Source organism: Parasteatoda tepidariorum, chromosome 1 (assembly GCF_043381705.1).
Source record: "Parasteatoda tepidariorum isolate YZ-2023 chromosome 1, CAS_Ptep_4.0, whole genome shotgun sequence".
In the NCBI taxonomy this organism is placed as follows: domain Eukaryota; kingdom Metazoa; phylum Arthropoda; class Arachnida; order Araneae; family Theridiidae; genus Parasteatoda; species Parasteatoda tepidariorum.
The window spans coordinates 54,728,181-54,745,551 of NC_092204.1; the positions used below are offsets into that span (position 1 = coordinate 54,728,181).

Genomic DNA, 17,371 nt, shown 5'->3' on the forward strand with positions numbered 1-17,371 from the left:
CAAGACATCTCGCATGCGAAGCGAGCGCTTTACCACTGAGCTACACCCCCGCTGCTGATCTGCATTTTTATGAATAATAATTCTTATACGAACCGAAAGCTTTTCGTATTAATCTGTGTACATGTCAATAGAAATCTAAAACCTTCACAACTCGCAGCTTTATGTTTCGATCCGATCAGGATTGTGAATATAAATATTATTTTATTCAGTTTTCATAAAATTTAAATTGTTACTGGAGGATTTGGGATTCGAACCCAAGACATCTCGCAAGCGAAGATACAACACGAAAACTTTTCGTCTTAAAATTTTCAATAAAAGTATACAAGTTTTATAAATTCGCAGATTTTGTCTCATTATAATCGCTGTTGTGCGTAATTCATTATTGTGAATTAGCTTAAGGAATGAATTAGCTCCATGCATTATTTTATTTATTTTCTAAAATGTTCGAAACTCAACTGGGAATTTTAGGACTTGAGCTCTCTCATGCCAAACGAAATCTGTACCTCTGACCAACCCACATGTTTGTTCTGCCTTTTCATCATTAATAAGATGTATTTCGCTCGAAATCCCTTAGGAAACTTAAACATCTATAAAAGTCTTAAACCTTTATTGTTTTGCAATTTTGCACTTCGGTTTGAATCAGTATTATGCGCTGTTCAACATCGGGAATAGATGTTTTATTTTACTTGATTTTCACAAAACTCAAGATTTAGTTGGTATTCGATCCCGAGTGTTGCTTGCCTTTTTTTTTTATTTATCTTTAAGAATTTGAATCACTTCTTACTGAAGTTTCATTCTATTTATTTATTAACCTTCTCTTGAAGAAATTAAAGCTAATGAAACGTAATTTTTTCCGGGTAAATTTAAGTTCTTATGTAGAGTTAGTTAACAACATAGCAATAATTTATGTTAATTCGCGACAGAATTCTAAACTCTACCGAAACTTTTTACTGTGACTAAAATTTAAACTTGATTATTAACTGAGCTTAAAGTTTAGATGTTATGCTCCCACCTTTTAAGAATTGTCCCTCTTTTTGAGCTAAAAATATATAGTAACGCTATACATATATATACCATACATGTATGCTATATATATACCATATATAGTATATTACACCATATAGAAATACACAGTAACGCTATACATATATATACCATATATGTATGCTATATATATACCATATATAGTATATTATATCATATTGAAATATACAGTGACGCTAAAAAATGAAAGAGCTTTAAAAAATGTATTAAGATATCAGAATATATTCAGATTTCTATTGTGATTAGTAAAATTTTGATCAGACAGCTAAAGCTGTTTCTTTCTGACACTTTTAATTACTTCTCAGAGATGCTTATCCAGCTGCGAGAAGGCTGAAATAACGGTTACGCTGAATATATTTATAGAGAAAAGTAGCCAGCTGTTGCTGCACGACGATAATGAGCATACGAGAAATTTTAAGGTTGAATTGCAAATAATGTATTATATTTTTGTTTCACAAAAAAGAACTAAGATGATGCGCATAAAAGATTTAAAGTATGTTATACTTCGCACACATAAGACGCAGTTGGATAACTTAATAAAAATGTTTGCACATTTTTCAGCAGATTAAATGATTAAAATTGTTTTATTTTGTCTCACGAAAAGCGTAGGACTCTAAACGTACAAAAAATTTGCGCGAATTTAATGTTGGTGTAGATATTTATTTAAAAATGGTGCATCCCACGTTTTTTATTCTAATTAGGAGAAACTTGAAAAACGACGTCACAATTTTTATATATTTTTTTACTGACAATTTAATTTTCTATCTGTTATTGCTTTGTATCTGTCATTTCTTCGTATCTGTTATTTATTTGCTTCAGAAATTTGCTGAAAGGTAGGGTAAACCTACCAGTGAAGGAACACTACCCAGCGAAGGAACATTTCGTATATGTTGATTAAAAATAAGAATTTGAAAGCTTTTCTTTAGATTGATTGGTAGTAATAGCTTACTGCCAAACAATAGGAAGTCATCTAGCAATGTTTTGGATTACCTGGTGAAATAGACTTCTCTGGAAAATTTTTTGAATTTGTTATTATCTCTGCAACACCTTGTTTCTTTGAAAAAATTATAAGGTGAATGTTTGTATTTATATGTTTGAAATGGAATTAATTGCATGTAATAGCTTTATTTTTCTCACTGTGAAAAAGAGAATTCAAAATATAGTTATTGAAGTTACGTTTTATTTTTTTTTAAGCATCATAGCATATAAAAGTACTGCGATAAGGGGGTGTTTATTCACTGGATTACCGAACAATGAAAAACCAGTGAAAGAACAAGTGTTCCTTTACTGGGTTTTTTCCTAAGTTAATGAAAATAAAAGATAAACTTTAATTTTCTTGTACCTTTAGGGATGTTCCGCATCAAAAGTATGTTAAAAATACGAAAAACAACTTTTAACCAGTGAGGAAACAGGCATGTTCCATAGATTTCCCAGTGAATGAACAATATATGTTAATATGTTGACATTTTAATTTTCATTCATGATTACAGAAAAAAGTTAACATTTTTCAAGTATTTATATGTTATAATTTCAAGAATAGGCTTGCTTTTAAATATTTGTATAGCTTATAAATTCATAAAGAGCATTACAAAATAACCAAAATTATGTGTTCCTTTACTGGGTGTTCATTCACTGGTAAGAGCTATTCCTTCACTTGGTCTTCTTACTTCTTGTTATTTGAACCTCCAAAACTTTAAAACAATATTATGTAAGTTCTCTACAATTTTTTTTTACATAATTTGCAATTAGTAACAAATATGTTGACACTGTCATCGAACTAAAATTACTAATTTTGAAATTAATATGATTTTTTAAAATGTAAGCGAAGCTTAAGTGTTCCTTCATTGGTTAGTTTATCCTAGATTGGTGATAAATTCGGTTTGATTATAATATTTATCTACAGCAGTAGATTCTGTGCGTGGGGTACAACTTAGTGATGGAGCTCTCGCTTTGCATGCACGACGTCTTGGGTTCGAATTCTAAGACAACCAGATAAACTTTGACTTTTGTAAAAACGAAATACAATAAAACGTACTCACAACATTGAGTTACGCTCATTTTACATGACACGATTCTACACAAATCAAGCATAAAATGCGAAGTCATAAAGCTTCATTAATTTTATTGAAAGCTATAGGTTTTTATGCAAAGAGGTTTTCGAGTAGTATAAGGTTTATTATCTATGAAAAAAAGCTAACCAGCAGTGGGGGTATAGTTCAATAGTAAAGCGTTTGCTGCGCTTGCGAGAAGTCTCGCGTTCAATTATTTCATTTTGTTTTTAAGCTTTTTATGGAATAAACAAAGCGAAACTTACGAATAAAATATAATACAGGGTTATTCATAATTCCTTCCGGGATTTCGAAGCGTTATAGTAAAAAAACGAAGACGAATATGGCAAAAAAGAACATATGCAATTATTCCGAAAGTATTCATGTTTTAATTTAAGCAGTTGCCAGTAGATGGCAGTAACATATACCACTGAAGCCAGCTGTAGTAAAGAAAAATGACGTTTACAGGCGGAGGGAATTATGAATAACCCTGTATAATACATTGAGGTTTAATACTTAGAGCGGCACGTAGTTTTTATTTATGAGACAGTATAACAGATGTGGGGTATAACTTAGTGGTAAACTGCTCGTTTGCTTAGAGTGGGGAATGTTTATTGTTCAAATTCAATATCTTCCAGCATTTTTTGAATTTTTAAAGAATTAAGAAAAAATGAACCATATATTCAAAATTACACACGTGTCATACGCATATTGAGTAATGCATTTAAAATTCTTTTTGGTTTAATATTTTGATTTTTATAAGATTTAAGCAAAAGCAAAATAGCTGAGAGAATTTAATTCAATGATTGGATGTCACTATGGTAATTGCAAATTCTCTAACAAATGTATTCCTTTTTTACCTAATTTTTTACAAGGAATTAAAGGAGATACATATTTATTTAAGTTGCTATTGAGCACACATTATATTTTAATGTTGTTTTTTTTTCAGATTGAAGTAACAGCACGAGATCTGGGAACCCCTCCCTTATCGGCCACTGCAACACTGACGGTTTATGTGGAGCACATTGCCACAGTTGCTCCTGATTCTGGTCTCGGATTTGCAGATTCTCTATACAAGTAAGGAATATATAAACATAACAAAAATTTAATTACTTATACTTGCTGTTATGTTAGTATAGTTTAAAAATACATTTCAGACATGTGTCTCTTATTATTGAAAGACACGCTGCATTGTTTTACCACAGATTGTTTATTTCTAGATATTATATTAAGAGAAAGTAAATAGCATCAACAAATAACAACAACTAAAATTAATATATTGAATTATACTAAATAATATAACATTAACGTATAAAAATTAATGTATAAGAGAAATTTTATATTGCATGTAGTGAAAAGTTGCTTATTGTTTTGCAGTAGTATTTCCTATTTATGTTTCTAGGTTTTCATAACTTACTTTAGAAACAACTGTTATTATTTACTTTAAACAGATACAACTTTTAATATTTTTTTAATGAAGAGATTTAACAAAATTTAAATTTGATTAGTTTTAAAACATTTTTATCAGCAATTTTAATACATGCTGGTTTGTTTTCGTTTTGTTCTATATTAATTTATACTTTTAGGAAAATATTTGCTATATTAATAATTTTAATTTATTTATTTAGTGTTGAAATTGCTGAGAATTCCTTAGCCAACACACTTATAAAAAGTCTTCTTGTTATAAACAAACCCAGAGGAAATTTCCCTATAGGTTGTCGAATTGACAGAGGAAATGAAGAAGGTAAATCAGTTTTATTTTAAAACTAGTAATGTTCAATAAAAACACTACTAGACATGCTCATTTTATGTTGTTAAAAAAATCTAAAAAAACTTTCTCCATTATATTTTTCAGGTTTATTTTACGTAATTGAAACGAATAACAGAGACTGCGAACTACGTCTCCAAACTGGGGAATTGGATTATGAACGACAGAATCGATATGTTTTGACCGTTAGACTAGTAACAGTTGGAGGTTTATTCGGTACGTTGTTTATGAGTACATTTCATATAATGTCTATAAACTTTGCCTGTAGAAATTACATTAAAATAATCTGATTCGAAGAGTTGCTAATATATTTTGGATGGAATTTAATTATTACTTAAAAATTTAATTCTCAACATACTCTCAATATAGACTCAATATAGACAGTTGGAGGGTTATTCGGTGCGTTGTTTATGAGTACATTTCATATAATGTCTATAAACTTTGCCTGCAGAAATTACATTAAAATAATCTGATTCGAAGAGTTGCTAATATATTTTGGATGGAATTTAATTATTACTTAAAAATTTAATTCTCAATATACTCTCAATATAGACTCAATATAGACAGTTGGAGGGTTATTCAGTGCGTTGTTTATGAGTACATTTCATATAGAAATTACATTAAAACAATCTGATTAGAAGAGCTGCTTATATATTTTGGATGGAATTAAATTATTACTTAAAAATTTAATTATCAATATATTATCAAAATTATAAGATTTCTCTACATTATGTAAAAATGCAATTGCATAAAACTGTTTCTAATTGTAATCGGCTCATTCTTATTCGCCAAAAAAATTACCTGGAAGAGTTCAGTTTTCTCAAATGAAGATCAATATTTATTTGCTTGTCATCAGCATAAAACTAATAAAAATTATAAAAGTGTTGTTTACCAATAAAGTGTTTCCTTCACTCCAAAACCAAATTTTATTACGTCCAAAAACAAAGTTCTTTTATTTATCCTCATTACTTTATATTCTCTTACATCGCAAATTTTTGATTTTGATTCTCATTCCGAATTAAAGGCTTAAAATTGCAAGTAGTGTTTCGCTATTATTAAGTAAGCCTATTATATTTCTTTATTCTCCAGCATTTTACAATAAACATATTTAAATTGATTTCAATATTTAGTAATCGTTTTCCCAAAACAATAACTAAAATATCAAATGATAAATAAGTCATATATACTTTTATTTTAAACTTAGCGTATGCCTGGTATACATATGCAATTAAAATGACTTATTCAAAATGGTAAAACACTGTTAGAATAATTAAATAATCTCTTTGGAGGAAAAAAAGTTAACTAGTTTCTTAAGTAACCAAAAATTAAATAAGTATTTTGTCGAAAAAGTCATAGAAGAAGTTGAATGGTTGTAAAATGATTAGGATTAAATTTTATCCTATAAGAATCGGTAACTAAATCTGTTTTAATGCAAGGAAATATTTTGGGATCTCTCAAATTAGTGTTTTTTACTTTCGAAGTAATACTTTGTTTTTCGCCAAGAAACAAAGCAAGATTGTAGTACTTATGGGTCTTTCTGAGCGAAGAGAGGAGAGAGCAGAGCCCCCCAGTTATAGTATATTGTTTGCAAATATAATTTGATGTCTATAAAACTAAGAAGTACATATTGAAAAATTAAAATATCAAAACTAATATCTTAGTTTGATTGAAACAAAAATCAATTATTTTTGCTTCTGAAATTAGCATAATTATCTGCAGCTGTTTCATATTGAAGTGTCACAATGCCTTATTGTGTCACCAAGTTAATTATTGCTGTCTCAAAAAGCCTGTTTAGTAGCTTGTTTTTACGATCTCTGTTATTAACAGATAATTTCCTTCTGTAAATAAAATAAGTAGTTTAAGCACAAAATGTATTTCTACAGGATTAAAACAGCTTTCATTTCTCAACTTTGCAATTTGTAAGTAAAGATAGTACTACGACTCTTAATGGTCCACTAATAAAACTAAGTACCCTGAATATTTGCAACAAATAATTCTAAACTAACGATACTCATTCTTTTATTTTTTCCCGCTTAAAAACGCTAAAAATTCCTTTCCTAGATTTTCTTAAATTAAATATAATTTAAGCTAGAGTTGTAATAATCTATTTATTGCTTTGTGTTATCAGGATCTTCCAGACTTCGATCCGACGTTGCTGTTCAAGTTTTGGACATAAATGACAACAAACCAGAATTCTTAATTCCCCAGCGTTATTCTAGAATATTGACGGATAAATACTTTGCTGTCCTTGCTCATGATGCCCCCCTAGAAACTGCTTTTATACAAGTACAGGTAAGACTGGTCGAAATAATTTCAATTAAGAGGAACATCGCAGTAACCGAGCGATTTAATTGTGGTTTATTTCTAAAACATATTTTGGATGGCGTGCAATTGTAATTTTTTTTCGTTGTGGTACATATTTTATTTGTCGATGTTAGGTTGTTTAAAAGAAAACCCAAACTGTCAATTTTCTTGAGATGACTTACATATTAAATACCAATTTATAGTAAACTGCCTATAGCTTCTCGGATCAGCCGAGGTGGTACTTAGCTAAATCTACTAAGATAACTGGGTTAAATGAAAGAAATATTGAGCCATAGCCATGTGTAGTGTAAAATCTACTCTGGAATTTAAAAATAAATTTCGAGACGATTTTCTCACTTAAATATGGAATTATTTGGAGTTAATTCTGGGAATAGTTTTACCTTTGAATCATGTGTTTCCAGTGTGGGGTTCAGCCAGGATTGAAGCTTATAATTATTAATATAATTATTATTAATATTAGTAGTACCACTACTACCACTATTATTTTGACTTTTAAGATGCCTTCTAGCAGAGGATTCAATGACTTTTTTTCTGCTTTCATCCTATTCGCACTTAAATGTACAGCATGTTTCTGATTGAAATAGTTTAAGCAATACATGGATTGATTTTGAATAAATTACTTTTACCAGAATTAGCGGCACATTGAACTGAAAGACATTAAAAAATAAAGGCTTTTCATTGTATTTTTTCATTTTTTTTTTTTATAACCGTTAAGCAGCAGATCATATTCTGAGTTTAGGACTATCAATGTTAAACTTCGTAACCTTGTAATTTTGAAATAGTAATTTTGAATTTTGAAATAAAAGACTAGGGAATTATTGGAAATTCATGGAGAGGAAAATCAAGAAAACCTCCCACTGTTAACCCAACAACAAAGGCGGAATCTAACCGGTGATCCACCTACCATTGAGAGTGTTTTACGTCTATACTATGGCCAGTGTTAATCGGGAGTAGAATTCGTATCAACTAGTCATCACTTGGATTTGGACCAGGGTCACCTCATTTGGATGCATTTTTTGATCCATCCTGGTTCTGTATCTCTTTTTCCACAAAAAAAATCAACCAGAAATACAGAAATAAAAAAGAAAAAAAACAGGTTTAGTTTGTGTACAGAACGAATTCCGTCTGCTCCCAAGGAAACAAGAAATAGCGTATTTCAAAAAGAGGAACCTTAATATTGACCAAACTAGAAATAGTTAAGCCTCTAAAATAATAGTCACCGACGCTGCTCAAGACGAATGGCGAGGATAGTTTTTGACATAGACTATACAGCTTTAGAAATAAATATATTCTAGAAATAATTGCAAAATCAGATCAGGTTAAGAGCATAACAGTGCAAAAGAAAAATAGAGAAAGTGGCATTTGAAATTTGCGAATGCTTTATAATAATCCATACACAGTAATAAAAAATTAAAAATTAAAAGCATATAATTTTAACCCTGCCTAGTTTCAACCCAGCCAAAGGATTTTTCCTAAAATAAAATAAAATAATGAAAAAAATAAATGTAAAATAAATTTTCTTAAATGAAATCATTTTTTTTTATAAAATATCTTAAAGAATACCAAAACTTGTTTTTACCTGTGAAGTAACTAAATCTGACAATTTATTTCTTTAGGCTTTTGACCTGGATTCAGGAGCTAATGGATTTGTCACTTACGAGATAGCTTTAGACTCTGATCCTTTCCGAAGATTTCGTATCGAACCTCATTCTGGATTCATCAGCAACATAAAATCTTTAGAGGACGTTCGACAAGAAGAACTGCCATTGCGTTTAAAAGTAGTTGCTCGAGACAATCCAGAACTTCGTTCAGCAGTTATGACTCAGAGTATATATGTGTTTGTGAGTATACTTTGAGTATAAAGTACCATGTTTTGTACCACACACATACGTGTACAATTTTGGGGCTAAATTACTTTTGTAATTTTGAACCTGCCAATGGAACTTTTCGGAAGCTTAGCCAATGAGCAAGTACAAGGTCAAACTTGTTTTTATTTTGCTTTTATAACTGTTCTGCAATTACGTTATAATAATTGAAAATCTCTAATGGTTAGTGTTGGAAGTAAGACTGAGACACTTCAACCATCTACTCTGAATATTCAGAGAATGTTTTCATCAAAAGCAATACGAGATTTAACCAGTTATCAATGAAATTTAAACGAAGGTAGTGTTTGTTGGAAGTGAATGTTCTAACACTGAGCAATTTCAACCTTTATATGAGATAATATAAATTTCATAAATCTCTGGGGGGAAAAAACTTAAATCAGTATATTTTCACATTTTACATTTCTCAGTAGTTGATTTTCATCAAGCGTTAAATTGGCGAGAGATCTGTGATGTTTTTGTTAAATGCTACGCAATGTTGCTTAACGATTACACAATTTAATTTGTTTTACGTGGAAAATTTATTCGTGGAAAATTATTCGGCAAGCCTAAAGGTTCGAAAACTTGGATATGTTTTTAAAAAACCTTGTTATCTAAGAAGTTTGGTAGCTTTGATTTTTTTCCTTCATTAAAACATTTAATGAATGTTTGACTAAGTGATTGAGTTGTTTTCTTCTAAATTGACTCAGATAAAAATTCTGATGACGGAAAAATTCCTTTTGCAGTTGAATTGCTAGTCCTATATTTTAAACATATTAAATCTGATATTGTAAAAAAATAGAATTAGATAATAAACAACTAATACCATAGTGAAATATTTTTGATTACCTGATTTCATGTTATTTTCTTTAAATGTTTCACCTAATCACATCTGCTGGAAATGAATTTCACTTTTTATTTTTATTTATTTACTTTTTTTTGTATTTTTGCAGGTAAATGTTATACGAAACGAAAATCGAATGGTTTTAGTTCTCAAAAATGTTTTACCCGATAAAGTTCTGGGAATAAAAGAAAATATACTTCGGTAAGTTCATTACGTAAGAAAAAATAAATAAACTGTGAACTAAAATATGTATACTACGTAAGAAATTAGAATTCTAAAAAGGTACAACTTTTGTAGCTAGTAAAACCTCATTCGTAATGTAAAATCATAACAAAAGAGATTTTGAAGTTTTAAGCATCATTCCACTTACTCCCGTATGTTAAGTTTAGTTTGAAGTAGCTGCGCATGCTCTCCTGAGGCGCGAATGCTTAAGTGTTGGTGAAACAAAGAAGCTCTTTAAAATTCTATGGAGAAAAAAAATTCTTTAAATTTTTTAATTCTATATTATTTGGGTGGAGTATGCACTATTGACTTTAAAAAAAAATAATCAATGAGCTTGCGCAGTTACTCCATAACCTACGCAGAGGATTGAGCTGGATAATAAGTAAGTTTGCGAAATCTCTATGTATTTCGCAAAGTCTTAAAAATTAATTAAAGTAAATAATTGAAAAAGTAGTTAATTAAAGTAAATAATTGAAAAAGTAGTTCTGGGGAAAATTTATAATATAACAAAAATTAAGAAACTATGTCAATTATTCACGCAATTATATTAGAGAAACTTTAATATTTAAAATTGGTAAAATAAATATTTTAATTACTCAAATTTTTAATAAAAAATCAGCTTATTTTTTTATTAAGAATCAAGTTATCAGCTAATTTATATTCTGTAAAAAATATTCAACATAAATCCATAAATTTGAAACATCGTTACAAATTTATCTTTTAGAAATGCATTTATGATAAAGTACCACCTTTTTTTCTTACCATTTTATTATGGTTAGTTTTTATAATCAATGATTTTTAACGAATAATTCTTAAAAATTTAATAGTAGGACTTTTGCTTAGCATTTAATTCTAATCCAAGTGCTTTTGAATATGCATAGAATTTAAAAGAGCTGCAAATTTCGATTCAAAATAACTTTAAATTATTAATATTATAAAAAATATTTTTAATTTGAGTACAAAATTTTTATTAATTTGCGTAAAAATTTTGAATAATTTATTTAACTGTATATTTTGTATATATAACTGTATACATTTACTTTGAAAAAAACATATTTACTTTTCTAATTCTTTAATTATTTTTAAAAACATTTTATTGCTTTTCAGATTAATACAAGAGAGAACGGGAGTGTTAGCTGACGTGGAAAAGGTTGTCTCTCTCAAAATGATAAAAAATCAATCAATAGAGACTGATACATCAGGGTAGGAAATTTAATAATAAGCTTGCTGATGACTAGTATTTTATAAACTTTAATTAAACGTTAGGTTATTTAAACTAATTCTGTGCATGTGAATATTTTACAATAGCTCATCGCATTGTTGATGTTATTTTCATGATTGTTGAACATCAAAAAACAGCAGTGGTGATTTTTTAATAAGTTTCTGGGGGAAGTATAGACACAAAACAAAGTCTATATTACCCCAAAATCTTTTTCATAGAAAATGACTTATAACTTAAAATTTTAAAAATGGAATGACATGATAAACTGCAACTCTTCAATGCAGTAAATCTTATTAATCTATTTGCATTCTATGCTTTCGAAAAACACTTATTAAAAGTAGTCTTCTCACAATTCTGATGTATATCAAATGTTTTTAAATAAAAAGTCGTTTTTAAAAAAATATCTCATTCTTATAGTAAGATATTTTATTTCACTGAAAAACAGTATATAATTTTTCTTTAAGTTTATTAAAAAATTGTGAAAAAAGGGAACAATAAATGTATTCTGATTAATGATTATTCTTTATAATTTTATGTATGTCATACTGAGAATAAAAATAATTGTCAAAAATACCAGAATATTCTAAAATTTATCGTGTTTCTGGATCTATGGGGAGACCAAAACGCCCGGTAATTTTTACCGAAGCGCTTTGGTAATAATTTTGGTAAAAATTAACTATATGGTTTTTTATAAGGTGATAAAATGTGATAATTGTGGTAAAATTTTGTAATTTTATCATGATACTTTAAAGCACGGTAAAAAAAACCATTTATTCGGTAAAATTTACTTTAAAATTTTATATTTTTTACTAAATATGTGGTAATAAGAACTATAATTTTCGAAATTAGAATTTCAGTAAAACCATTACCATATAAACGGAAAAATTAAGAAACAAGTAATTTGAATATTTTGTCTAAATAAATATTTTGGTTTTATATACCAAAAATATGTTGTTGTTGTTGTTTTTACCAGAAATGTCACTATCATGCAGTACGGTAGTTTTGGCAGAATTTTTTTCCTTGCTCTCTTTATGTGCAATAGTATTTTAGTTTAATTTCTTCAGAATTTTTAACTTATTTCTAATACATTTTCAGAAGTGACTTGTGGTTTTATGCTATTGATCCCGCAACCATGAAAATTATGCGATCGGATGATCCCAAATTACGAATGTAAGACAGTTAAAATTCTTTCCTTACTTAAGTTACACATAAAAAAATTGGATTGCAGTAAGTACAAAAAGTAAACAAAAAAAACTCATCAAATCAAATTTTATTATTCTGTGTTTCATTTAAGACGAAACACAAAATAATTCAGCTTTGCAGTAACTAATTTTTTTGGTAAATTAGTTTATTTGTGAAATTGAAAAGATGAATTAACGAAAAATCCAAAACTAAGTTTTGTCCGAGTTTATTTTTTTTATTTATGTAATCCAAATAAAAAATTTGTTTTGTTACTTTCTTTATTTATAAATTCTCTGATTATTGTGTATGTAATGTTAAGTTTTAATTCATTTTATTATTTTTAAACACTTTTCTTTTCTTCAAGCTCATATTTTATAACAGCCTGCAATCTTTAATTAGATGAAATTTTGGAACTGAATAACATGTTTATATATTAACACAAAATTTGATCAAAATCATAAATTTTTGAGTTAACTGATAGCTAAATCATTGTCAATACTTTTTCCATTAGTTAAAATGAGGGAGAACAAGGAGAAGGTGAAAAGAAGTAGGGGAAAGTTGGACAAAACGGGAAACCATTATTGTTTTTATTTACTACAAAAAATTTGTTAAAGAGAACTACACATTATTTTTTTATAGCTACATTACTTATTGAAGCACAGAAGAAACATATTTCAAACTAATTTTAATGACTGTGAAGTAAGAAAAAAACCATTTTTCAAACTCTAACATATCCCGTTTTAGCATACCTGGGTCGGACAAAACGGGACAGGATTAACAATGTTTAATTTTTTGTGTAAAACTAACTAAAAACATAATTAATTGACAGAAAACTGTAAAGCAAAATTTCTAAAAATTGTATTTATGGGATTTTATTGCTTCTAACATTTTTATATAAACTGTTGTTTTATAATTAAGTACACAAAAATTCTGATGCTACATAAGTTTTTAAAGATTTTATGAGTTTTCAACCACGAACACTTATTCCATGATTTTCACTGTCGAGATGCGTCTGGTGCCCTTACGAGGGATTTCTTAGCAGTCCTTTCTTCAATTCTCTTGGTTCATTCTTGTAGTATAATCATACTTTTTTTTCTTCCATTTATAATTCACTTTTAAATGGAGATGATGTTATTACTACAGTTTTCTTCTTTCTCTTATGAGTTATTTTTTCTGGGAGCGGTCCTTTTACTTGAGGTACATGTACAACACACTTTGGAAGGATGGAAAAGGGTAGCTTAGATCGATGACAAGAGAGTAATAATCCTAAAACTGCACACTTCAGCCTGGTGTTCAATGCCTGGAAGTTCTTGCTGTTAAATCAGTGGTGACATTAATAATGCAAACAGATAATGCAAACAGGTAATCTGGGAAGACGTCAGGATTGTAAGGACTTACACCAGTTTTACTAAACCCTTTAATGGTAGTATCTGCAACGGCTGCCCGTGAGTAGGCTGCGTTGAACAGTTTTGTAACCTCGTAAATTACAACGCACCTACCTGATGGTTGATCAGCCACTTTCGAACTTCTTGTTCATAATACGAGCTCAGTGGAGCCATGAAACTGATATCCAGGGACTGAAGGCGATGAGTTGTATGTGGGGGGAAGGAAATTTTCTTCCACGTGTTAAAATTATGCTTAATATTGTTTCTCTCAGCTAACTCAAATGCTAGCGTTCGTATGCCCGTTAGAATTATACCAAATAATCTCTCTTCTAGAGCCAATACATGCTCACTCGTTTTTTCTTGTTCAGCATTGAATACTGTTTCTTATCTGTCCAACTTTTTCACTGCTGCCAATCCAGAGGTCAATGTATTTGTACGAGCCTTTTTTACCTTTCTTTCAATATAGTAATAATAATATAGTAAAAGTATTAGGCCAACAAATAAATAGGCGGATAAAACGGGATATAAAAAAACTCTATCCCGTTTTATCCAACTCATAAGTATCCCGTTTTGTCAGACTCAGACACTTTTCAAATCAAACATGGCTTCTGCCTAAGCATGAAAGAAAAGTTAGATTGACTAGACATGAGAATACTCATTAATAAATGCTTCATCAAATGTAATACTCACCTGAATTGTAATCCTATATATATAGGCAGTACAATGTGAAAAACAACGCACGTAACTGTGGAGAGTGGCAAAAAAATAGAGTAAAAAATTTCTGAAACCTGCAACTTTCTATCAACTAGTGATCTTGAGACGGTACGCACTGAAAATGATAAAATCAAAGTCAAATAACAAGTTTCTGTCGTCGTCCGCTAGACAGCTGCAATAGTCTGGTCCCTAGGCCAGATATCCCGTTTTGTCCGACTATCCCGCTTTATCCAACTCTCCCCTACTTAGTTAATAAGTCTTTTACAACAACAATTATCATACATTCGTTTTTTTTAATTATAACAACTAATAATACTAATAATTATACAAACATCAAAATGTCAAACGTATTTTCATGGTATTTTTTTCTTCCTTACAGTGAAATATAACATATGTATCACATATTGTGGCTGCTTATCTAATAAATTTTGTTTGTTCTTCTATTTATTCTCCCTGGTTGAGTCAGAAGAGAACATTTTAATTTTTATAACAAGAACATCTACCTACGTTTATAAACTAATTTAGAGTTGAATAGTATATATATATTTTTTTTCATGTGTGCAAATAAAACTAATTGCATTTTAAAATTTAATCCCAAATTTCTGAAATTTAGTCCCAATTATGACGAATGATTTCTAAAATCAGTTAATATAAAACGAAAGAGAATAAAAAATATATTGCTCACTGCGGTCTGATTAGAAAACTAAAAATTTACACTCTCGAGCTTAAATAAAATAAATTGCTAACTTATGGCCCTACTTACTGATATGAGCTATAAAACAATATTTTAAAAATAATTACCATTTACAGCAATAATGTGGCGCAGTCTAGGGACAAAAATAACTGACACCTTTGCCAATATTTCAATTAGAATGGTTTGACATTCAAAAGAGAAAGCATTCAATGTCTTTCCAAGTAACAGAGCCAGCTGATGAAGAACTTTGCTACTAATTTTGACATTTGGTGTGAATAAATCTTAGTTTCCTAAGTGGAAAGCAGTAAACCGTAAATTATTGTCTTTTCTTTCTTAAATTTATTTTTCAAATCGTTGGTCATTTGTGAGACACCTAACATGTAACCTGTTGAGTAAACGGTGTTTTTATACTAGCATATTTTTCTTTATGTAAGTGTATATTTTTTACAATAATGTATTTTATTTTAGAGATGTATATTTATTTATATTAAGGTATTTTTGTTTATAATAGGATATTTTTACTTAAATTAGTATATTTTTATTTAAATTTGAGAATTTATTTGCTTTTAAGTTGTTTTTTTCTGTTTCGTAGAGCACTGTTAGAGCATGGAAGGACCGACAGTCTACTTTCTGAGATGTCTCGAACTTTGGGTGTCCAAGCTGTTCATATCAGACCTCCCATTTTAACACCTCTTCCTGAGGTTCCAGTTGAACCTTCACAACCAGCTGTCATTGTGAAAACAGCCAATGGAGGTGGAGGACACAGAGTACCCACGACGGATGGAGATGTGAGCGATCTTGGAGCAGCGCTTATAGCTCTCGCTTGCATCATTGTGGTGCTTGGTTTTGTTGGAATTGTATATCATTGTTGCATGTGGTCTAAGTAAGCAGCATTCATAATAGAAATATTCGAGAACAGTAACTAAGTTATCAATCTTTTTGCAGTCTTTATTAACTGATTCGATAAAATATTATTTATAACAGAGAATATCAACACAGCTTATTTTTAGTTATTGGTCTTAAAATACAGTAAAAGTATTTTTTAATTGCTAACAATGAGTATGGATTGTTCTTTTATCTAATTGCAGGTATTTAGCCTACAGAGAAAGAGTGAAGCGACTTTACGTTGCCCCAAGATATGAACCTGTGTTTGTCGAACCTAGTCTTAAAGAATATGAAACGCAGGTGAATAGCCATACACTTATAAACTCGTGATTCTTGTTAGTTCATTTGAAAAGTGATATTATGTAACAATCACTTCCTTTGTGCTTCCACACTCCCGGTATTTTTTCAGAAATACCTACTTTCTTAAGTCATACATGTGTTACTTATTCAAATAAAAAAGGGTTGTCTTTATGCCAAGTACAATAAAGTACAAATAGTATACTATAAAAAATTCCGGAAAAAAATTTCATCAAACAGGGTGCCGGTACTTTTTCCCAAACCGGAACTTATTACGGAGCAGAAATTTGATATACCATAATTTTTACAGTTACAATTACCGTAAAATCATTGAATCATTTTAATAAAATAAATACTACTTTAAAAATTACGGTATAATATTTTATGGTTAAAATGGATTTTACAGTAAAATGAATTTTACAGATGAAGCACTCAAAGTCCCGGTACTTTATACTGTAATTTGATCTAGAATTTTACATGCATCAGGCATATAATCGTCTCGGTACTATAATAAAGTACCTTCATCATTATCGAAACACTGAATAAAAGAACCTCTTTAAGCAATATAGTTCATGTAATTACCTCCCCCTTTTATGCAATATTAAATTATTAACTTTCAAAAATATACTTGTTCATATTACAGTATTACTGTAAGCAATTGCAATACAAAATTTTGCTAGCAGAATGCATATGAACTCTTAGTTTTCTAAAACTTTCTAAAAACAACTTCTTGTAAAGATAAATATATATTTAGAGGAAATACTATTGCTGACAATTGTTGTTTTACAACTATGATTGAAGATGCAAGTAAATTATTGGTTTTATTTATTAACTTTTATATTTTTAAGAGTGTTTTTATCCTAATTTAGCAAAATTGAA

The 17,371-nt window shown here is 29.2% G+C and overlaps 1 protein-coding gene across 1 annotated transcript in view; it reads left to right on the forward strand.

Moving 5' to 3' along the window:
• The window catches only part of LOC107444874 (cadherin 99C), a 102,633-nt gene that overhangs the window by 80,579 nt on the left and 4,683 nt on the right, over nucleotides 1-17,371 (forward strand). The window contains exons 25-34 of the mRNA XM_071180459.1: nucleotides 4,042-4,169; nucleotides 4,721-4,836; nucleotides 4,948-5,076; nucleotides 6,989-7,152; nucleotides 8,802-9,026; nucleotides 10,001-10,092; nucleotides 11,221-11,316; nucleotides 12,431-12,505; nucleotides 15,903-16,193; nucleotides 16,399-16,495. Of these exons, the coding sequence (XP_071036560.1) occupies nucleotides 4,042-4,169; nucleotides 4,721-4,836; nucleotides 4,948-5,076; nucleotides 6,989-7,152; nucleotides 8,802-9,026; nucleotides 10,001-10,092; nucleotides 11,221-11,316; nucleotides 12,431-12,505; nucleotides 15,903-16,193; nucleotides 16,399-16,495 (1,413 nt within the window). The remainder of the gene's footprint in view (nucleotides 1-4,041; nucleotides 4,170-4,720; nucleotides 4,837-4,947; nucleotides 5,077-6,988; nucleotides 7,153-8,801; nucleotides 9,027-10,000; nucleotides 10,093-11,220; nucleotides 11,317-12,430; nucleotides 12,506-15,902; nucleotides 16,194-16,398; nucleotides 16,496-17,371) is intronic.